Source organism: Cygnus olor, chromosome 23 (genome assembly GCF_009769625.2).
Source record: "Cygnus olor isolate bCygOlo1 chromosome 23, bCygOlo1.pri.v2, whole genome shotgun sequence".
In the NCBI taxonomy this organism is placed as follows: Eukaryota; Metazoa; Chordata; class Aves; order Anseriformes; family Anatidae; genus Cygnus; species Cygnus olor.
In genome coordinates, this window is record NC_049191.1 from 308,969 (window position 1) to 331,630 (window position 22,662).

A 22,662-nucleotide genomic window follows, 5' to 3' on the forward strand; every position below is an offset into this window, starting at 1 on the left:
CAGCTCTCTTCCCCAGCAGATCTTAGAGATGTTTTTCCCTCTGATTTTAGTTCCTTGGGCAGGGGATGACCCAGGCCGCAGGACAAACTCTACAAGCCACCAGGATAGTGCTCTAACCACCCGCTTTCTTCTCCCAACCCCACAGGCACATCAGATCTGAGCCCCTTCTCAGACCCCCGGCAGTTTGACCGCTCCTTCCCAACGCTACCGGCTCTCACCGAGACCAGGTTCTCCGACCCGCGGATGCATTACCCCGGCGCCATGTCCGCTGCCTTCCCCTACACCGCAACGCCCTCTGCGACAGGCATTGGGGGCATCAGCATGACCAGCATGCCCACCACCACGCGCTTCCACCACACCTACCTGCCGCCCCCCTACCCTGGCTCCACGCAGAACCAAAGCGGACCCTTCCAGGCCAACCCCTCTCCCTACCATTTGTACTACGGCACATCTTCGGGCTCGTACCAGTTCTCCATGGTGGCAGGCGGCGAGCGCTCGCCCACCCGCATGCTCTCTTCTTGTACAAGTGCTTCAGCAGGGAACAACTTAATGAATCCCAGCCTGGGCAATCAGAATGACGGGGTCGATGCAGATGGGAGCCACAGTAACTCACCGACTACCATGACGACTACAGGGAGGATGGATGAGTCGGTCTGGAGACCCTACTAGGAGGAACACAGCTGGGCACCGACCACTTTAACTTAATTGGCCACCGTTACGTTACTCCTTTTGGTAGTGAATGCAGCAAAATGAGACCTAGGGAAAACGTAAACCAAAGTCTCCCAAATCAAAAGCAAACCAGGATCCTCTACATAGAAGCAGGGCAAACGTCAAGCGAAGATGAACCAGGACCTATGTTACATTTCAAGATAAGTGTCCACAAGACTTGAATTTGTCGCTTGATGTGGTTCCTTTCATTTGTTTTTAATATGTGGATTGTACATAGGAAAGAAAAAAGATGTGTGGAATCAGATATTTGTTTATTGCAGAACACTTCTCAGTCATCTCACTCGCATCCTCATCCCCACACAAAGCATTCAATAGTTAAGAAAACCTTGTCCTTCTGCAAAATGTTTCAGAGAAGAGAAAGGACCAGGAAATAATCCGAACCATCTCTCTGCCAATGCAGAAAGACTGAACTGGAAAGAAAAAAAAAAAAGAAGAAAAAAAAAGAAAAAAACTTTGTCTCCTCTCAGTCCCTCCCCGCCAGTTTAAGGCTCCTGACTACCAAAGATCCGTGGAACGACGCCAGAGCCACATGCCGCACGTGAGAGTCTGGTTTACAGCACAACCGTGGGTTCTCGGGAATGCACGGAGGCTGCGCATTCCTCGTGGGTCAGACGGCATCAGCCATGTGAACAAGAGCTGTGATGTGATTATTATTATTCTTTGTTGACGACAGAGGTTGTATTGTTCATTTTTTTTGTCATTGTCGTCATTTTTAAAACAGTAACGTGGCTGATCCTGTGCCTGACAGACCCTCCCCTTTCCTGTATGTTTACATATGAGATGTACTTTTTATGAGATGTGTTTTGTTTTGTTTGCTCTTTTGTCCTGACCTCACCATTTAGTTCTTTGCCCCTCTTTAGCAAATCTCAATGATGGTGTCTGAAGCGAAGGCAGTGTTCAGGACAATCCAAGATGTGTGAGATGCACTTCCAAGCAAGCGTGTTACCTGCAGAGTGACTCAGAAACCTTTGGCATGACCCTGCCACTGGTCTCTGGGTCTTTCTTTCATTCTCTCTGAGTGGCTACACATGCAGCTGGTGGCAAAAGCATCATATTTCTGTTATGATTCTTTCCTGTGTTTTCACCTAGAGTGGATTGACACATGATGACTTTTTTTATTTAGAAACAACTTACACTTGTCAGTTCATGCTGAAAGCTCTAACTGAGATTTGGAGAAAGGAGCAGTTTCTACACAGTCCCCTTGGTGGTGGGAAGATTGTGAAGCAATGTTATCTGACATTTTCCAAGCACTTACCCTCCTTTCCATTCTCCCAAGTGACCCAGAGCACTGCTATCATGCTGTAGATGAATAAGCTGAAGAACAGGCCCTTAAAGCTACCACTGGCGCACTGTTAGCTGGTTGGATTGTGTGGCATCTGGAGGAACCAGGTCCCTCAGGCACCATGCAGACACGGCCTCATAGCTGGTACCAACGAGGCTGTGACCTGAACGAGACTGCACCAGGTGGCAGCAGGCAGCCGGAGAGGTGGCGGGGCTTCCCCTACGCTGAGTTAGTGGCCTGGCCCCAATGCACGGCACAGGGTTAAGCCGCCTTCCACCAGCCGGCCACACTTTCTGCTGGTGTGCAAATTGGGGCTGGGTTCTGGACCAAGTCTTATTTTTTCCATGTGTAGGAAAATTTAAACCCTCCAGCTGACCTCCCAGTCCCTTCTGTCTAATTTATGCCATTATACCTATCACCAAATCTCAGTTGTAGCTTGTCAGCAGTCAGCTGAGATACAGAGTATTGTAATTGCACTACCACGTAAAGAGTGGAGCAAGACATCCTGGCTTAGTTGGAAAGCTGTGATGACCACTCATGAGTTAAACAAGCAACAAGAGGAACAACTCTTTTAAATAGAAATTTTTAAAAGCCCTACCCCAGCAAAACTGCAACATTTACTTCCTTAGCAACAGGGAGCACCTCTCTGGTGCTTGCCAGCTGTAGAAACTGGACCACAGCAGCAGCCTGTGTTTTGATGCATTTATGTTTATCATCCAACCACGCCACTGATTGAAAGCACAAAGAAAACAAGGCATTCGTAGTACTAGGTTAATTTAAGACTGTTCATAATGAATTTTTTTTAAAATGGCAACAATGTTATTTTTTATGACATATTGTCATATGAAGGTGTAAATATATGCACCTCTATTGTATGCAAATGGTCACAAGACAGGCCAATGTTTTTTGCTTTGCACTATAATTTGCTTTTTTAAAAAAATGCACAATCGCTTGTACAGTAAAACCCCTTTGTCTGGCTCAAAGAATATTTAACTATAGAATCTAATTTTTGGTCTTATTTGTTATAATAATATAATTCTTAAATGTGTTGAAGGATCCGATTCTTAATAATGCTTCTAATACTTACATGTGCAGGGTAAAATGACAACAACCAACTAAGGAGTTGAGAACAGAGACATATGTAGATAAAGAAGGCTAAAGTTGTTTTTTTTTAATGGTGTCTTACAATGGACATTAAAAAAAATGCTAGTGATACCAAATAATGTGGTTATTTGTGTAATATACCAGCCCTACTTGAAGGTAATGCCCTATATTTAACATGTAGCCCATCTTTTTAACCTGTAGCACTTGTCACTGGGGTGGGGGGAGGCGGGGAGGGAGGGAGAGGACGGGGACGGTCTGCTCCTGTTGAAGTCATTTGACGAAGCTCTGGCTGGCGACATCTCTGCCGTGCCAGCTTCCATGAGAGCAGTCGGGCTCCTTTTTGTCGGCCGGGTTCGTGAACGGGTGGGACTGAGTTGGTACGAAGCCACAGCACAGTGGTCAGTTCTGCTTTTCTATTATCGGTGTCGATGTTCTTAGCCAATGTACATGATTATATTGTCAGGCCTTCGTGTAATCATTTTAATGACTTTCCATGTGGAATAATAAACATACGGTTACAAGTCCCCTGGTGCCTCCTGCCTGCTCACTCCTTGCCCGCAGCTCCACAGGTCCCAGGTGCTGCATTCCGCTGGGATGGACCCGGCCCCTGGCCCAGCGCCCCAGGGCCGCTGCCTGGGCTGGCAGCCACAGCCGCAGTTTGGCCAGAGCGGGCGCAGTGAGCGGCCCTGGGCTCCTCAGAACTCAGGCACATGCCCACAGGCTCTGGCCAGCTTTTGACTCTCCTGAAATCCATAAAAAAGACTCCTATAGCCTTCTGCAAGACCAGACTGGGCCCTGACCTGGAGAGCTTGGCAGGCGTTTAGTTCCCAGCAAAGCTTAAATATCTCCCAGGATCTGGCCCTGTCACCACACGAAGGACTTCAGCCCCTTGTCCCTGTTTCCCATGGTCCTGGGCCCCTGCCCTGCGCCCCTCCCCATCTGCCATTGTCGACACATGAAAGCTCCGGCACAAAGCCCACACAGCACCCAGCTTCCACACAGCCCAAGCCCCAACCCCTTGGCTCTCACTGCTCACCTCGAGGACCCCAATGACAGAGGAAAAGCAAAGAGCACAGCCCACGACAGTGCCAGATGCCAGCACGCTGTCTGCCTGGAACCCTGGAGGAGCCAAGATGAGAGAAACGCAACCCAAGCCCTGGCCATGAGCCGAGCACAGGGATGCCCAGTGAAGGTGGCGGCAGCGGCACTGCAGGGCAAAGCCAGCGCCTCGTGCATCCTGCGGGCTGGGGCAGAGCCCTGCTGCCCCTCGGCAAACAGCTCCATAAGCACAGCCCGCAGCAGTCCTTGTAAGGGAAAAAAAGAAAAAAAAAAAAAGGAAAAACCCAGACAAAAGCATACTAAATGAGCACCCAGCTCCACAGCCCTGGCCAGTGGAATTGTATTTCAAGTCAACCCCCTGACATAGCTGCCTTTTCTTCACAGCTACTGTGAGAGAAGACACCCCAAGGTATAGCTGTTATTTGCAGGAAATTTCCATGCCAAGCTGATCCACACTTTACTCACGGCCTCAGTGAGCGATGCAATGGAAAGAGAGAAGGTGGAAAGAAAAAAAAACGAACGATGAAGAAGGGCTTTGTTGCAGAATGCTGCCACACACCCCAGTGCTCACTGGGGCACCTGTTGAAAAGGGTTTGGGGGGGACAGAATGGGTTTAGTGCTGGTGCCTGTCCAGGGCCAAGGCCCCCCTTCCAGACACTGCTGGGCTCACCCAGCACAGGGCGGACACAGGAGCAGCTGAAACACGGAGCAGAGGCACATGCAGCTCAGAGAACTGGCGATGTTAAACTTACCCGACACCTGAAGGCCAGATGGGCGTTATTTTTATACAGGCCACCTACCAAGCACAGGATCCAGAGTGCTGCGGATGCTGGGGCCGCATCTTGCATAGGTTTTTCACCACCGTAGTGACTTCACAGGTAAGGCTGCGCCCACACGTGGCTGCAGTGGGGTCTGGCCAAGCTGAGCGCCCCGCGGCTGCCGCTGGTGAAGGGGTCGGCTGAGCACCGGGGCGGTGCTGTGGGGCAGCTGCAGCATAAACACTCGATTTTAATTTCGCAAATTGAAAGGGGGGGGGGGGGGGGGGGGGGTTGGAGGCACACATCACTGAAGCTTGGATGATTTTGGTTTTGAACATTCAGATATTAAACTGAGCAGAGTCTGTGCTAAAAAATATCCTAAGAAAAATGAAGAACATTTCCTTTGAGAACAAAGCTAACAAAAGTCTCAGCTACACCAAAATTTCATTGTATTCTCTTTCCAGACCAAACTCTAAACCCAGTCTCTCTTTTAATAACAGTGTCATCTCCAAACTGCCCATCTTAGTAATAATCTTTTCACTGCCAAAAGGTTTATAGGTTACACAGGGCATGTGGGACGGAGCCTGCCTTGGGGCAATGCCTACGAGGCCATGGGGCCTTGCCTTTCCCTCGTCCAAGCGTTAGTGAGCTGTGTACAGGCCAGTGGCCAGCACAGTCCTGCCCCTCCAAAACAGCAGGGCCAGGTAGTCGTGTGAGGTGCCCATCACCCTTTCTGCAGCCCCAGAACCCCGAATGTCAAACCCTGGCGAATGCTCCTGCTCTAGCACAGCTTCTGTCTGCATCTGCAGGCGGATAATCCTGCTGCGGGGCGTCCTGCTGCAGCGGATGGGGGCTGCTGGTGTTCTTCTTGAACACTGCCTATTTAGAAGCTAAATGGTAGAAAACATGGAAAATTCATTAGGGTGTCTGGGAAAGTGTTAGGTTACACATCATTCGCTTCTATTTACTCAGTGGGACTTCATGCTTTGGGGGAGATACATATTTATACATGTATTTTATATGTATGGGCTGTTTTTATTGATTTTTTTGTTGTTATTTTGTTGTTGTTGTTGTTGTTGTTTTTCCTCTCTCTGTTTGGTTCCCAGACAGACACACATGTGAGCCCTTCGCTTCTCACAGGCTCTTCAAACCAAGAGGCAGCTCCTGCCACGCCATCCCAGCATTCACTCCCTCCCCAAAACAGAGCTGCAGCTGCAGCCCTGCCCATGTGCTGCCCCAGTTACACACACGTGCCACCCCCTACCCACCCCCCCCCCGCCAGTAGAGTGCTGGTGCTCAGCATCTCTCAGAGGCAACCAGTGCCTTTGCCATCTACTTGGAAAAGTCAGGAGCTGCTAAACCAAGACCATAAAGGGCAAAATGCAGCCACGCCAGGACCTGCTGGCAGCAAGCCCCCTCTGGCTGCTGCCGCGGTGCTGGCTGGTAGGAGGCTTGGCGAAGATGGGAGCTGGGAGAAAAGCAAGAGGGGGTTGGCTGGGTCACTGCCCAAACTATAAAAATCCGAGAAAAAAACCAATCCCTCATTCCTGATCACTCAGAACTTCTCAAGATTGGTGAAATACAAAAACAACCCCATAAAAACTTTGTATTGGGGTCACAAGAGCTGTTTTGTTCAGCTGGAGCCAGGATGTTTCATTTTTCAGGCCCACTAACCCATCTGCTGGGCTGTCTCTCCCCAGCCTTGGTCAGTTCTGAAGCCGCCATCCAGCCCCCACACCCCAACCAGAACTTGTTCAGCTAAATGCAGTCCTGAATCTGCCCATGTACTGCAGACTCTCTATTTCAAATAAAAACAACAAAAAAAAACACAACCATCTGTGTTTTCCTATAAATAGAACTCTAACAACAAATCCCCACTGCTTGGCCATGCCAGGACTCCTGCTTTACCTGATGCCTGCTTGTTCCTGGTTGGGACAGCCCAGACAGCATAGAGGGAAGAAGGAGAAGGCATCACAGTATGTAAAACTGCCCCCATCGTGATGCTTGTGGCTCCCCATCATATCATAGAGTGGCTTTGGGTTGGAAGGGACCTTAAAGATCGTCTAGTTCCAACCCCCCTGCCATTGGCAGGGACTCCACCCACTAGATCAGGTTGCTCAGAGCCTCATCTAACCTGGCCTTGAACACCTCCAGGGATGGGGCAGCCACAACCTCTCTGGGTGAGGGGAGACAAGGCCAGGGTCTTTCCCAGTGCCTAATTTAAGCCCAGGTCCCTGGATCCCCATCAGCCTCCTTGAATCCCTCCCACTCTGCAAGGATGCTGCCAACACAAGGCCGTGTCACTGGGGCACGCATCCCGCTGGCACCCCGAACCCCCAGGCTGGTGCTTGGTGGCTGCGCCCAGCAGCCTGCGTAGGAGCAAGCACCACTTGTGTGGCAGCCGCACAAAGCACAGAAACCACATCTTGAAATTCCCCTGAAGCACATAATGTGCCATTCTGCACGAGAGGTGTAACTTAATCACAGATACTATTTTTTATTTAAGTCATGCAAATAAAATCAACTGTATAACTGTTAATTCCCTGACAGTAGCAGGGTGAGATGCAGGGAAGGTGTTTTCTTGTGCAGAGAGGTTGGGCTGGGCTAGGAGATCAGAAGAGTCTAAATTAAAATGCACTCTTACGCTGCAAGTATCTATTCTTGGCTTAGCCTACAGAGTCTGAAAGTGATGGCAGCGACACGGCTCTGGGATGCTGGCTCGCTGCATCAAGTGCCTCCCACTGCCATCAGACAGCAGGCAATGAAAGCAGTCGACTTCAAACGGAGAGCAAGGACTCATTAACCCTGGAGTCGCGTTAGATGGGGCGATACCAGGCTTTAATTAGGACAGCCAAGGTGAGCACAGGCGACGAGGCTGCAGGAGCATGTGCGTGTGTGTGTGTGTGTGTGCACGGCGCCGTTTTGACGCAGCCTCCAGGTGAACGCCTGTGGGCATGCACCTGCCTGCGTGGGCAGGGCGCACACGCGTGACGGGGCATGTCCGCGTGGCGGGGGACGCACGCCCGGCGGCACCCGCCACCTCCCGCCATCTCCCGCCAGCCCTGCTTGGGCGCACCCGGCTGCTCAGCTCCTTGCAGGGATGTGCTGCTCCACCAGGGATGCACTGCACCGATAGGGCAGGATCTGGCCTTTGGGAGCTGTCTAGGTGAATCACTTCCCTGCTCCAGCCCAGAGATGCTCAGGTGGAGAGCGGTGGGATCACAGGGCAGCTGCCCCAAGCTCCCGCATGCAGCACAGCAATGCCTGTGACCCAGCAAGACAGGAGGAGTGAGAAAATGCCAATGGCCTTTTTGAGCTGGATAAAACAAATCCTGGCTGTGTGCATTCAGTGCTGAGCAGCCAAGGACCAGGTCAGGCTCCCCATCACCACTCACTGCTCCAGCCCTTCTCCAGCTCCCATCCAGCCTCTGGCTCAGCTCCAGGAGGAATATTTCACGCTAGTGCTACCAGGCAGCATATTTCCTTTCCATTCTAGTGACTTGCAAAGCCCCCTGGGTCTCTGAGAACACATATATCTAATTCTTTAAGATGGGTGTAAAAGCCCTTGGCAGCACTGGGTTTGGCTGCAGGGAGGGGAGCTGGAGGTGACACGGAGAAGGGCTGCCTGTAGGGCCACAGGCCCCAGAGCCATCCCCAGGGGCAGCTGCAGCCCCATCCACGCCTTGGCAGGTTTTGCTGTTTGTCTTTGCAGCCAGTGGGTTTATTACAGCTGGGAACACCCAGGTTTTTTTGCTGTCTGCCATGAAATCGATACAGTAATTTCATTTCTCAGTCATAAATGAAATGAGCTGTAAAGTAAAGTTGGGTGTTTAAGCCAGAGTGAAAGAATGAATTGTTCTAATGGGGGACGTTAATGAGGGGATTAAACATGCTTGTGAAACCCAGGGGTCCCAAGGCCACTCCTGTTGTCCCATCGAGCGCTTTTTGGGCTCCCCACGCCCCCCCCTTCATGCCAGCTTGGAGCTGTGTGGTCCAGCCCCCACTGTCCCGCCTGGGTGGGCACCTGTGGCCCCCCTGCACGCCCCCAGCACAGCAGCGGGGGCCAGTGGTGCTGGTGGGGGGCCAGCACCAGGCATCGACTGCAGCCCCGCCACATGCACCAGCATCCTCAGCACCATGGCACCTTGCTTCAACATGGAGGTAGACAAAGCAAAGGGGAAAAAAGTAGAAATGAGAAGTTTCTTAACAGTAGCAAAAAAACCTTTCAGTTGACCCAAAGCAACTGGCTTTCCACACGGATTTTGTTTTTTGGAGGGGAGAGAGGGCATAAAAACAGAGAGAGCGTGCACAGAGATTTCCACTCCTACCAGGGCCAGACCATCTCCAACAGGTTAAACACCTTCCCCAGGGTAAGAAAGCCTGGTGCTGGCCAGCCCCTTGGTGCCCGACCCGTCTTGCCAGGCTTGACGCTAAGGCCAGCATTTGGTCTTTGTGCTCCTGAAGCAGTCAGAGCAGCCTTGGGATTCATCCCTGTCTGAGCAAACGGAGACACACACTCCCCCACCCCACCACAGTCATCACACCCACACACACTTCATCTTCTATTTTTCAGTAAAATACAACTGAGCACTGATCCAGGTGGGGCAAGAGCGCACTTTGATAACTTTGATAAGTCCAAAAATATGAGTGCCATATTATCTTTAAACCATTAAAGAAATAACACAGCTAAAGCCCTAGTGGGCAATGGGAAACTTTAGCCAAGTTCCCCAAGCCAGCCCCCTGGTTCAGTTGTATTCCCTTGGAAATCCTTGCAAAGAAAAACACAGGGCATGAAAAATTTGGTTTTCATTAAAACCTCGAATGTGAGGGGTTCTGTAGCTTTCAATGGGGCTTTGATTCCTATAGATGATGGAATGTTTTCAGAACATTTAAAAAATGTTCTCCACCTTTATATCTTATATCTGCAGAAAACTGCGCTGGCAGATTTTTTACCCCTGCCCATGCAATAGTACTGGTGTGTGTTGAATGCACATGCAAACCGTTGCCTTTATTTACCCTGAGGTTTCATTTAAAAATACAAAGATATTTTCTGTGGCTTTGGAACCAGAGGAGATACTCTTCCAAAGGGGGGGGGGGGGGCAGGGGGGGGAGAAATGTGTGGAAAGTACTGGAGGAATTTTCTTAACGGTGTTTTTTTTCTTTTTTTGTCTTCATTGGGACAAACCAGGGTGTCTTGGCACTTAAAGGCACCTGTGTGCCTTGCTGAACACCATTGCCAGAGAGGACAGAGGCATCTCATGGGTTTGGGGTGGCTTGTGCTTTCACGTGCAGGAAAATAAGAAAAAAACCTTTTTATGCATGTATGATCCGCACTTGGCATCTCTGTGCCACGCTGGGCACGCGGCAGCAAGGAGAGGTGAGGGCCCAGCCCTGCATGTGCCAAAATGCAGCACCGCAGAGCAGGCTGGTTCAACCAGCCAGGCTGGCTGGTCGGCGGCCGTTTCACCGGGAGACACGCCGCGCTCCCCGCTCTCTATCTCTTTCTTTTCTTCCCCTCCCCTCAGCCAGCTCACCTGCTGCTGTGCATTAAAGCCTCATCTCAATTACAAGTCATTAGTCACCGCCCAAGGAAGGGCCACCCAGTCTGCGGTGGCGGGCTGCCATCACTGCCGCCGATGGTGCGGGTGCTGGCCCCACAGCACCCACTGCCCCGTGCCCAGGGCCGGCGATGCCGCAGGCAGCTCCGGCGCCTGCCCCGCCAGCCACGGCTGGGCTGAGCCGTGCAACACAGCCCGGGGATCACCTGCAGGGCTCCACGTTTATCAGCCATTCGTCCCAGAGGGATGAGAGGGAGCCAAACAATTTGAATAAACCCAAACAAACCTCGTGCACATCGCAGAGGAGGCAAGGCGTGCAAAACCCCGAGGACGCCTCCGCTCCAGCACAGACCCAGCAGCATCGGTCACCAGCCGGGGGTGTCGCTGCCCCCCCACACCCTGCATGGCGGCAGGGCCGGTGTGCGCGTAGCCAATCCAGGGGGCTGCCGATGTCAGCTCCATGCCCAACCGCGGGGCTTCTCCCAGGCGGCAGGCAGGGACAGGCCCGCTCTGCCTGCAGGCCGCTGCCAGCAGTAGTGCAGCAGAGGTGGGAGCATCGCAGGGCAGGGGCCCCCTGACCTTCCCTGGCCGTGCCGGGACTGAGGGCCCCTGCCCACCTCAGTTCGCTGCCACACTGCTCGGCGCCACGCCACCGAGGCCGGGAGGCGGAGGAGAGCGGCGCATGTGTGCCTGCCTGCCACGGCTCACGTAGGCAGGAGGTGCTGCTGACCTCAGCCGCCTCCTCACTGCAGCAGGAGGATGGCAGTGCCTGTGTGCAGCGCGGGCAGGAGCTGCACATCCTCACCCCGGGCCCTGGCCCTGCAGCAGAGCTGGCTGCCGAGCCCAGCCTGGTCACAGCTCAGCCACCTCAAAGATCACCATGGCTGTGCCTCATTTTAGGACGTGTATGGCTCCATCCCACCCCCACCGCTCTCTCAGAGCTTTCTGTGCCAAGAAGCTATGAGCAACAAGTGGCCAAATAAAAGCTACCCTGCTCCTACCTACCACAAGAAATAAAAACATGATTAATTTTTTTTATATATAATGAACTTCTAATAAATTTTACCCTTGCTCTAGGAGTACAGTTACTGCCTCTGCAGCTGTCACTTCAACGCTGTGCATAAGGAGGTAATAAAACACCCTCTCAGAGCCTTTAAACACTTGATGGCTCCACGTCCTGCCATACGGCAACAGCAAGGACCCCCACAGACGGCATGCTAATTAACATGCAGTGGTGTGCAGGGTTAATAATCAAAGAGCTTTCACCTCTGCAGCATCCCGCTGGCCCAGGCTACAGCCATGGAGGAGGCGGATGCTGGTTTTGGCGAGGTCGAGTCCCCAGTGCAGCCTCAGGGCCTGGGACCAAGCCCTCCCGGGCATGGGGGGGGGAACGCAGCCAGGCCAGCGGGCACCAGGCCCGATCAGCATCTGTGAGCTCGTCAGGTCCCTGGCACAGCTTGGAACAAGCTGAAATTATTCAAGGAAAATGTCAAAGGCCCCTCTATAACCCGGCACGCAGCAGTGTTGATCTGTGCCTTGATGAGCTCTAGCACTTTGCCCAGAAGGAAAAAATGCTTATTAGATTAAAATCCAGCCCCTCTTCATGAATCCTCTCCCTCTTCCCAAACCCAATCATTTTAAAAGGTAGAGGTGAAGAAAAAAAGGGGGGGGGGGGGGTAGCTTTAAAGAGACTTACCCATTAACAGGAGATACTTTGGCCTTCTGTAACTTTACAAATAAACTTTGCTTTAAAAGTTTGACTTGTGGCACAGTTTTGGCAAATTCAGACCCCTTAAATACACCATTTCCTGCATTCTTGATTGCTATCTGAAGGCTTGTGAAAATATACAGGTGGATTGAAAAACTTTAACTGTTTACTCCCCACCCTCACCCTCTGATTTGGAAAGATGCTGTTGCATGGAGCTCAGCCCTGCTCGGGACAGGGCCAGCACTTCTGGCTGGTGACCGAATCTCCACCATGGCACTGGGTCACTGCATCCAGCACTCGTGGGGCAGCAAGGGGAGACGCTTGGGACAGGCGTAGGGTAAAAGAACCGGGGCCAAAGCAAAGGCCTGGAAATCAGGACCAGTCCCAGCTGCCCTCTACCTGTCTGTCTGTGCTGCCAAAAGCCTGAGGACAGGAGGGACAGACAGGCTGCAACATCCTGTGTCACTGAATGCCAGGCTTGATTTGCCTTTCCATGAAATGGCCTCTCACCACAGCCAGTTCAAAGAATGCCTGCAGAAGCCCTGAGAGGTTCTCACTGCACAACTGTAAAGGAATTTTTATTCTTGGTTTAAAAAAGAAGAAGAGGCATAAACATAGTAATTTATGGGATGCTGGGCTTGCATCCACGCGCACCGGTCCCAGCAGCCCTGGGGTGCAGTTGCACCCACAGGGGCGAACTCCCCCCGGAGCCACCCGGCCCTTCCCCATGGGGTACAGCAGCCAGGACACGTGCCAGCCCCAAAGCCCACCATGTCCCCAGCCCCTGTGCGGAGAAGCAAACCACCTACACGGAGCACCAACCAACCTGTCTTGCTCCCTGTTAGAAGCCCATTTTTAAGACAGTTCCCTGACCCTCCGGCCGTGACCAGCCACCCAGCAGGGCTTTACTCAGCAAGGAATAGCCTGCCTTTCTCCTTCCAGCATCAGCATCATTGTGGGAGAGTGAGGCTTGGACCTAACCCTATTAGTTCCTAGTTATTTCCTCTCCGTCCACTGCTCGAGCATTAACAGGGCTCTTCCAAAACCACTGGGGCTATTGGCATCAGCTCTCCTCCTCGCTTGGCCGTGGCTGAGGGCTGCAGAGGCGAGGGGGCTGCCTTAGCAGGGGGCCCAGCCCACCCAAGGGTGCCCAGGGATGGAGCAGGGGCTGGGGTGAGCGGTGCTTTTTAGAAACGGGCGCCGTGCTGCTCATGTGGTTGTCCTGGCATGTTTCACCAGCACCGTCTGGCTTCTAAAGGAAACAAACCCCTGCAAATACAGCGAGCACTGAGATTTCAATCAAAAAAAAAAAAAAAAAAAAAAAGGAATCAAGGAAGCCTTTCCCCCACCCCCGCCCTCTCCTGGACAAACAGCGTTTCTCAGCCCACATTCAATACCTAATTTCTTTCTGCCACATCAAGATACTATGGATCTGAATCAGCTGTTTTCACAAGAGAGGATTTTTTTTTTTCTCTTTTGCATTTGCCAACAAAAGTATTAATAGTTTCAGCTCTGGAGATGAAAAACAAGAGGCTGGAGAAAACGCAGCCCAGCTCCCAGGTGTGGAGCTGTGGGGAATCTGCGTGCTGCCCAGAGCTGGTGCTTTGGAGGGGGCAAGGAGAAGCCAGGAGCTGCAAGTTCAAGTTAATTTCCACCAGAACAGAGAATGAACACCAGCAATTTTGCTGGCCCCAGGCAGCCTGCATAAGGCCAGGGAGTATTCCTGTGCAGCTCCCCAAGCTCATCTGTAAAGTAAAACAAACAGGGGCTCAAATAAAATAGTAATAAAAAATCTGAATTGAAAATGCCAGCCAAGGCCTTTTATATAAAGGGGACCCCGGGAGCTGCAAATACGCAGGTCCTCTGGTTTTCTCTGTTCTGCATCTCCTTACCCAGGCTGGGGGTTGCCGTGAGCTGCCCCCACCCCAAAGCGGCTGTGGGGCCAAGGCAGGGCTGCAGCAGGGGCAGGACCTGGCTCTGGTTCTGCACAGCTTGGACGAGCCTTTCCTTCACGGGCATGCAAAGGAGAGAGGTACTGAGTGGGCCTTTCTCTCTTACCTGCTGAGGCTGCAGGGTTGCATAAAGACAAACTATTTGCTGCACAGCAGCCTGACTCCAGCACACGTAACGAAGGTCCTTGTCAGCCTCGTGCTGGCACGAAGAGTTGTGCAAGAATTAAAACTCACTCCTGATCCCACCCACTGCTGCTGGACAGAAACCAGAGCCTTTCCCCTCATTCAAGTCTCTCATTTCCAGTGCGCCAGGCTGGTCCATTCTTTCCTCCCAGGCGCATCATGCCATTGCCGGTGGCATGCCTTTGCTCCACTCAGCAGCAGCAGGTTAGGGCCGTCAGCTGGCAGAGTTTGATGGCAGTTTTGCAGTTGAGTGGCTTGCAAAAGCTGAGTTCGCTTTCCATGGCACACGTGGGAATTTATTCATGAAGGAGCTGTGCTTGGGGACTGCATCGCGGAATCAGCGTGTCGGACAAGGACCTGCCCAAGGAGCCCCTGTCCGGAGCAGGCGAGGTGCTGGTTGCTGGGCTCTGCCTCTCCCTCCCACTTGGGCAAACATTGCCAGGGTCTGCTGCACGCCTGGGAGCACGGTACAATAAGGTTTAAGTTGCCAAAACCACAAGGGAAATAAGCATCTGTTTAAAAAAAAGAAAAGGGAGGGAAAAAAAAAAAAAGTCACAACACTGATGCTTTGGTCTGGGATTTTTGAGCTGGGGCAAATCCGAGCCAGCGTTGTCCCTGTACCAGAAACAAACCTTGGGTCTAGCCCAAGCAAAAGGAGGAAATTCCAGTCCCTTTCATTTTATTTAGCACTGTAGAAAGATGCTGAAGGTGCCCAGAAATACATATTTCAGAAACACGCTTCGCAGTGGCTCAGACACACAGGAATAACGCTTCTGTGCAAGAAGCGTTTGGGCTGGGCACTGCTTTTGCAGCTTTTTTCCTGCATGCATGGGCTGTAACCTTGGCTTTCCGTAAAAACGGGGGCAGGAATGCTGGCAGCACCTGGGCAGCTGCAAGCTGCTGTGACGTGGATGTTGCCAGTGGGGTCAACACAGCCTTCCCAGAGCAGCAAGTGCCTCGCACAAGGGCAGGCACCAGCCCAGCAGCAGGAGGGGCCCGGGGACGTGGTGGCTTCACAGGTCCCTTTGTGCAGCTGCGGGGCCACCAGCCTCACAGAGAAGCCCTTCCCTGGCGTGCTGCATCAGGACAGCTGGTGAGGGAGGGATTGCTAACCTCTGCGGGGCCTGCGGGCTCCCTGGAGAGGAAGGAGCATTCGCCGCTCCTGCCTCAGCCTACGCTTGCATGAGGCTGCCTTTGCTTTGCAGAGGCCAGATAGGACCGTGCTGTCGACCCACTGGGTATGCAGCCAGTTGCATGGCTTTGGCTTGGAGGAAGCCCACAGAGAGCTGCTGCTGAACAGAGCTCTGCAGGACCCTCCTGCTGGCAAAGCGGCGTCTGCAACATGCTGGAGCTGCATGGGTCCCTTCCGAGCAAGACAGCACGGCTGGGCTTGGGCTCTTCCTTTTGGGGAGTGAAACTAGCTCCACTGAATGAGGCAGACAGCAGCTCTGAGCTGCTGTGAATACCCACATCTAGTGAAAATTACTGGAAATTAAAGAGTTCACCATCACATGGCTCATCCCTCCCAATTCACCTGAATGCCCCATGCTTTGAGCACTTTTACTGACTCCCGGGTACAGGTTCAATCCAAGCCACTGATGCAAACACCCTGTGTCAGCAGCCTCGTCCAGCAAGTTAGCATGGAAAAATATAATGCCCGTGGAAGCACTCATACAAAATTAACAAGCACTCCTGCTGCTGCTCATCACACTGAAGCACCCCAAAGGCACCAGTTCCCAGCACAGCGATTACCTGCTCCAGAGCCTTCCTCGGCTGCAGGATGATCTCTGGACCCTCATGAGACCCACAGGAAGGAAGATGAGAGCTCACCGAAAGCCCAACTCAGCTGTAGTGCTGCCCAGACCAAAGTGAACCCTGGAGTCGAGCTGGAGAATCAGAGACCCTGGCACTGCTCCTGCATGGCACCGCCGGTCCCTGTCCCACATCCACTCGGCCCCAGGTGGGTGGGAAACAAAGCCCTTGTCTCCCACAGGATTCCCCTGGCTTTGCCGGCCCACGAGGGAGCTGCGTGGGCGTCCCAGGGGCAGCTCGGCTGCCCTCACTGCCGTGTGGTGGAAACACGGCCAGGACATGCCCATGAGCGGCGGGATGGTGATGGGAGCCCGGACAAGCTGTGGGCCCTGCCCTCTGGCAGTCTGAAGACGGGGATGCGGAGCCCACCGTGAGCATTGTCACCCTTAGACACACAACCCCACGAGGGACCGGGACACAGGGTGGGGAGGGGCATGCTTTCTTGCCCTGCTCCAGTTCAGTGGGGGCAATTAACAGGTGCCTAATGAGGCCCCTGTCTCACCCCTATTTCCCCAAGCAGGGCCCAAAAGCACCTGGGCATCAGGGGCCAGAGAAAGTCATACAGCTCTGCAGCTCTGCCTCAGCTGCATCCTGCCTGATGCTGGCGGCAGGCTCCGCACTCCCAGCCGCTGCCAGAGCTGGGGCCAGGGCCAGTGCCTCCCGAGGCCGAGAGGAGCTGGGGCTCCCTGCGGCGCAGGGCTCACACCCCCTGGCCCAGGGCAGATGCTGGCCCCGGGCTGAGCAGCGAGAGGCAGCGCAGCACAGATGAAAGCACAGGGGAGTGTTTTGGAGTGATGGACAATACCGGGGAGAGGATAAGCAGATGTGAGCCTGCCCCAGATCAGCCTCGTCAAGGCTGGGGTGAGGTTGGGGAAGGTGTGAGCCCAGATCCAAGCTCTGCCCCAGATTTATGGAATGACCTCAGGCAACTGCTTTCATCTCGCTGTCTCTGTAAAACTGGGTTAAACGCTCCCCTCTTTCCTCCTTGTTTGTTTAGACTGTGAGCCTGCCAGAGCGAGGGCTGCCTCCCTGGTCCTCCCATGGCCAGCACCGAGGCCGAGCTGCTCCAGATCCTGTTTGACCTGAGAGCCAGCAGGCTCAGGCATCCCAGCTCAGTGCATCCACTCATTGCACAGCTCTGGGAATATCCCAGAAACCCAGCATTGCCTCTAGAAGTCAGTAGAAATACAAAGTAGATTCTAGCCCTGGAGTTACAAAACCTGGAATGAAATAAGGGCATAAAAATGGTGCTCCTTTTCTCCTTTGGTAGTCATCAGCCCCTCTTTACTCCATCTCCAAGGGAAAGCAGAGGAAGAAAAGTCACAGAGCCCCTCTGTCCATGTCGGAGAGCTGGGACAAGGAGCCGAGGGCAGGAGCTGTTCCCTTTGCGGCCCAGACCCTAGGGGCCATGTCGATGCTTTTATTGCACATGCCATGCCTTGTCTACCCTGTCCCCCAGCACAGGGATGGGGCGGGATGGAGACAGGATGGGGCGGGAGGAGAGCCACCACATTGCTCACCGCCCTCCCCAGGTGCTCTGCTGGGGTTTGCCAGGACAAGACAAAAGCACACCCACCTCGACGGGTGCTTCACTGCAGACTGGGGAGAGGACCCGGGTTATTAACGCAAGCACTGAAGGGGAGAGAGGAGGAAAAAAGGAACCTGAACCAAAACCACACCATACTTGTTTATGGGAATGGTTTACACTGACCACAGGAAATACTGCACATGTCCAGGCAACCCTCTTGGCCAACCTCCGCAGAGCCATTACCTCGGTGCAGGCAGGCAGAGCTTGGGCAGGAGCTGCTGGGGTCAGAGCCCGGCCCGCAGCCAAGGAGGCAGTGCCACGTCTGTCCTCGAGGACACCCGGGGCAGTGCTGGGTGCATGGAGAGGAAGGGGGATGCACAGATACACCTGGGCACAGAGCATTCCCTTTTCTCCTCCTCTCTCTGAAAAAAGCAGTACCAGAGCTTTCAGAGGTCACCTCTGTGTGCAACAACATTTATCAGGACTTCTGCTTGGAGAGGCCCCTACCAGCTCCAAGTGCCACTGTTTCAGAGCAAAACAGCATGGTTCACGTCCCTCTGCGGGGGCAGCCCTGCATGCAGGCCCGGTGTGGTCCCGAGCTCCCTGCCAGCCAGCCCGGCTGCCGCCGTCAGCCACGCAGCCCCGACCAGCGCCGACGCCGTGCCGAGCCAGCAGACCCGGGCGCTCTGACTCACGGCGCGGAGCCATCCCCGGCCCGCAGAGAAAGTCGGAGGCGAGAGCTGTGGCCGGCGATGGGGGAGCAGAGGCCAAGCTCCCCAGGCAAATGTCCCGTCTTGGAGCAGCGCGAGCTGATTGTGCAATAACACCCCTGTGTGAGCGGGGCTTTGAAATGCAAAGGCAGAAAGATCTGTTACGTTCATGTAGTGCTGTTGTGGTCTAAGTCAAACAAAGTACACAATATAAATTGGCTGCAATTGCTAATCAGCAGGCAGATTCAGACCAAGAGGCATCTCGCATGTAAATCATATTTACCACTAATTAAATGCACAAAGAAGTTTTTTCCAGGCATTCAAGGTTGCTTCTGCAGAGTTTGAACACCCACACATGCACACACCCATCGCCTCTGCAAAACGACAACTTTTTTGCGCACAAAGCAGTTCATTTCCATGCGCGTGGATTAGGCAAGCACTTGCCGAGATGCCATTCCCATGTTCCCATCCCTGCTCCTGTAAAGGTGCATGGGCTGAGCAGCAGCAGCACCCGGACCCACCGAGAGCTTGTCGCTCCCCAGGCACCCAGGTGGCTCCCAGGGTTCAGCCTCACGTCCACCTCAAGGGCATTTACATGGCAACAGGACCATTTCAGCCCATTTCCAAGTTCAATGGAGATGGGAGAGGTCTCAAGCTGCTACAGGGTCTGTGAAAACATCTGGTTTGATGGGGAGAGGCCTAAGAGGTTCCATCTCCCCAGGGAAAAACCCAGTCCCCGGTCCACCTTCCCAGGGAAAATCCCAATCCCTGAGGTCCAGCCGCTTTTTCCAGCTGATCTGCTAGCCACTTGACACATGTACCATCAGACACTCGCACCAACAGCCATAGGAGAAAGTCATGTGTCACGCCAGTGTAGATATGCTACATGAGCCAGGCAGAGGTAGCTCAGCACCCAATATATTGGGTATCAGCTGAATGCCAAGGCAGGTGCTGGAGAGGCATTAGGAAAATGCAGCCTTTTTCTCTCTGACCAGTTTTGGGGCTGCCATGAGATGACATGGGCAAGGGGCTGCTGCAGTCCCCCTCTTAGATGTTTACACCTGAGGGATGTGCACACTTGCCCTGTCCAGCCAACATCTCAGACCCTGTGTGTGAGCAGCAGGCAGCATCACAGGCCATGCTCTGCTGCCACAAAGCTCCACACCAGTCGGGAGCCTGGCTGCAAGATAATGAGATAATTTGGCAGAGGAAAGCTTGGGGTCAACAAGTAATTGGGTGGTGTGCTGTCATGCACTAGGGTTTGTGAAGCAGCCAGCCTGCAGGACAGAGCAGCAAGTGTTGCCTTTAATGAGTGATGAATATAAATCATCTGCTAAACGTACCTGAAACTACGGTGACTTCAGAACAAGGAGGAGGTGATGACAGTGAAACCGAGCTGGCCTTTTCCTCGATCTCTTCCTGGAGCAGCTTTACCAGCAGAGACCTGCTCTGCAGCTCAGCTGAACGCGGGCTCCATGGGCAGGGCAGCAAGGTCGGCCTAGGAGGAAACGCAGAGCAGCAGCACACAGGGATGTCGCATGCTGCAGTCCCTGGCCACATGTGCAGTGCATGAACCCCAGCTCCCCCATCTGCACCGAGCAGCGTGGCCAAGCGCACCCCAAAATCCTGATGCCTCTATCCAGGAGCTGCAGCACAAGGTGCTCCAGGAGCAGGGGGCTCCGTTGCTTTGAGGAGCAGGGTCACTCACGAGCATCATCTGCGTTTGCAAGCAAGGCTTTAATCTGCGCTACCCGGCACGCCTGTGAGCAATCATCATGCTGCAAGGATGTCAGCATGCACCGGCCCTCGCACAGGACACATTTGGATCGCATTATACTGGGGGTGTCAGCAGAAGGCATGGTGGTGAATGCTTCAAGGCCCAGAGCCGTGGACAGAAAGACATTCCAGCTGGTTTCTGACACAGCAGAGACCCATGTACGTGTCACGTGCAATTAGAGGAATGATCAAATATATGTCAGGGCACTGGGAATTAAACTCCTAATTCAGCACAGCACTAGTCCCTGAGAGGATCAGGCAGCAAGTCTGCAAACCCACAGAAAGAAGAGCTTTCCATGTGGTGCAGCATTAGGCAGCGAAAGCAGCTGTCGGGGCTGAGGATGGGAGGGTTCAGGAAGTGTGGAGCTACTGGCTGGGATGGGCTGCAGGCAGCGGCTGGCAGCTGCTTGTCCGTGGCAGTGGGAGAGGTGCAGCAAGCAAAGGCTTGAGCTGGCCCTGCCGTTCCTCTGCTCTGGCCCCTGGTGGAGCAGAGCCACACAGATGGCACCGAGATCTGTCTGTCTGTGCTGAGCACAGGCTGCCCCAGCACAGAACCCCACCAGCACCTTTCCCCCACAGGGGCAGCAGAGGCACGATGCCACCAGCTGCAAACCAGCCCCTTGCCCTGCCGCCTCCTCCCTGCAGCCACAGCATGCCCAGGCCCCGGGTGCAAACCTCCACTCGGACGGGCAGCCTCGCCCCGTCCTCCCGTACGCAGCGCCTGCATCCAGCGCTGCCCAGGCGTGAGCGGCCTCGCCAGAAGGGCGCATTTCTGAAGGCAGGCTGTGAGGGGGGGCAGAGGGAAACAGCCCTTGCGCAAGAAGGCAGGCGCTGCTGCGAGCTCGGCGGGACGGCTCCGGGGAGTAATTCCACCCCACGGTGATGGAGAGGGGCGGGGGGACAACGTGGCATTTAGCAGCCGGTTTTCAAAGCCCACTCCACCCAAGGGAAATGCAGGGGACGTTCAGACGGCAGACAGCGACGGAGGGCCATGTTTCACAACTGCAAATGGCTCGTGCCCCCCACCACCCACGTTTGGGGTGTGTTTGAAATCTAGATGTCGACTTTGTATCTCCTGCTCATCTCCAGTTGAAACATTCCTTCTTGTTTACTGGTCCTCTCCTAGTCACAGGATCCCAGTTGAGCGAAGGAGCCTTCATTTCCTAGGGACATCTTGCATTCATTAGGACATGTTGTTATTGACTTACAAGGCTGCTAATTCTCAAGGTCCAATTTAGCCCTCAAAACCACTAACATGTGTGCTGGGGAGTTGCTACATTGCTGTGACCAGCCAAGTGCTGTTCGCCAACAAAGCAAAGCCGGGCACAAAGGAAGCCTCCATTTAAAGCCATCTCCTCCATCTCCTGGCGTGGCAGAGGTTTGGCTCCTCTCCTCTGGTGCTCAGGAGCTTCACCCCTGTGTGTTGTGTGGCAACGGCTCTGCTGGGGCTTGGTGGGCGACAAGGCTGGCAGATGAGCTCGAGCATCTGACCGCTGCAAATGGGAACGGATGTCAGGAGGGGGCAGCCGTGGTGCCAGGAATGCCAGCAGGGCCCCACTGGGGCCACCAGGACACCTGGCCCCCAGCACACTGTGGAAATGCATGCAGGCTCCTGCCCGAGGAGCAGAGCAGGAGCCTTGGGTCTGGGGGAGCGCAGGCTCCTGGGGCTGGTGCCTGGCAGGCTCTGCACCAAGAGGCAGCGCAGCCAGGCGCCTGCTTCGGGGTGAATTCAAGTGGTTTAAGAAGTTGCCTCAGCCGCAGATGAACTGTGGCAACTGACCACGGGCTCCTTGTCTGGTCCCAGCATTAAGTAAAACAGGCTTGCTTAACTCCCCATCTCAGGGTACTTCTCCCTACCTGTGCTACCCAGGTAGCAAACAGGGAGGGGCAGGTTCATAAATTGCCTCCTAGCAGCCCCACTGACTATATATAGTGAGCCCAAGCTCTTAACTTGAGCCCCTCAGGGCACTGACTCACCAACATAGGTGGATTAAAGTTGGGTGGCTGAAGCAATTACGGCCCCCAGCTGCCAGCCCCACCCCAGCCGGGAAGCTGCAGCCCCCACAGCGGCGATGGCTGAACCACACTTGAAGCAATGCCTGAACCACCGTGTTTACAGGCTGGTGAATGAAAGCAGCACCGGGGTGCTCCGGCGAGCCGGCCCACAGCCACCACAGGCTCCACGGCGCGATGGCGGCTGATTGCGCCCGGTGGGGTGTGCAGCCAGGGTCCTCTGCTGCGGGTTCCGCAGCAGCCGGAACAGGGGGCAGCAGGGACGCAGTCGACGCACCTGTGGAAGAAGCTGCTCTTGGAAAAGTCCTCTTGACTTTTGATGGCCAACGAGAAGCTAAGACCGTGGACAAAGCTAAAGAAAAAAGGATGAGACTGAACCTATGGCCCCCAGTCCATCGCTGAGCTGGTACCAACCCCATCGCTTCCTTTCCCCAGGAAAGGGTAGGTTTGGAAGCACCACAAGGCAGGACAAGACGCCCCTTCTCTGGGC

The 22,662-nt window shown here is 54.0% G+C and overlaps 2 protein-coding genes across 5 annotated transcripts in view; one reads left to right on the forward strand and one right to left on the reverse strand.

The window, feature by feature from the left end:
• The window catches only part of RUNX3 (RUNX family transcription factor 3), a 59,840-nt gene extending 57,027 nt beyond the window's left edge, over positions 1-2,813 (forward strand). For both annotated transcript variants that reach the window (XM_040534821.1, XM_040534820.1), the window contains one exon: positions 146-2,813. In XM_040534821.1, the coding sequence (XP_040390755.1) occupies positions 146-669 (524 nt within the window). In that variant the 3' untranslated portion in view covers positions 670-2,813. The remainder of the gene's footprint in view (positions 1-145) is intronic.
• LOC121058810 lies at positions 962-21,735 on the reverse strand. Of its 3 annotated transcripts, none has more exons than XR_005814362.1 (4): positions 20,835-21,735; positions 19,727-19,881; positions 4,927-5,161; positions 962-3,858 (listed from the first exon to the last, which is right to left on the reverse strand). XR_005814362.1 is itself a non-coding variant. In XM_040534822.1 (4 exons), the coding sequence occupies exons 1-4, from the start codon at positions 20,927-20,929 to the stop codon at positions 3,660-3,662; spliced, it is 636 nt and encodes a 211-aa protein (XP_040390756.1). In that variant the 5' UTR covers positions 20,930-21,067; the 3' UTR covers positions 962-3,659. The 3 variants fall into 3 exon arrangements, 1 of the variants encoding a protein (XP_040390756.1); XM_040534822.1 differs by having other exon boundaries at positions 4,975-5,161; positions 20,835-21,067; XR_005814363.1 differs by lacking the exons at positions 962-3,858; positions 4,927-5,161 and adding an exon at positions 13,674-14,845.
• Positions 21,736-22,662: the final 927 nt, after the last annotated feature.

Excerpts from the sequence above, each read along its gene's own strand:
- LOC121058810 (XM_040534822.1), bottom strand. The coding sequence starts at position 20,929 with ATGCGCCCTTCTGGCGAGGCCGCTCACGCCTGGGCAGCGCTGGATGCA. Across the intron at positions 19,882-20,834 it reads GGCTGCCCGTCCGAGTGGAG|GCCGACCTTGCTGCCCTGCC; the intron begins GTTTGCACCCGG and ends GTTTCCTCCTAG. Across the intron at positions 3,859-4,974 it reads CACTCTGGATCCTGTGCTTG|GAGAGTCAAAAGCTGGCCAG; the intron begins GTAGGTGGCCTG and ends TATGGATTTCAG.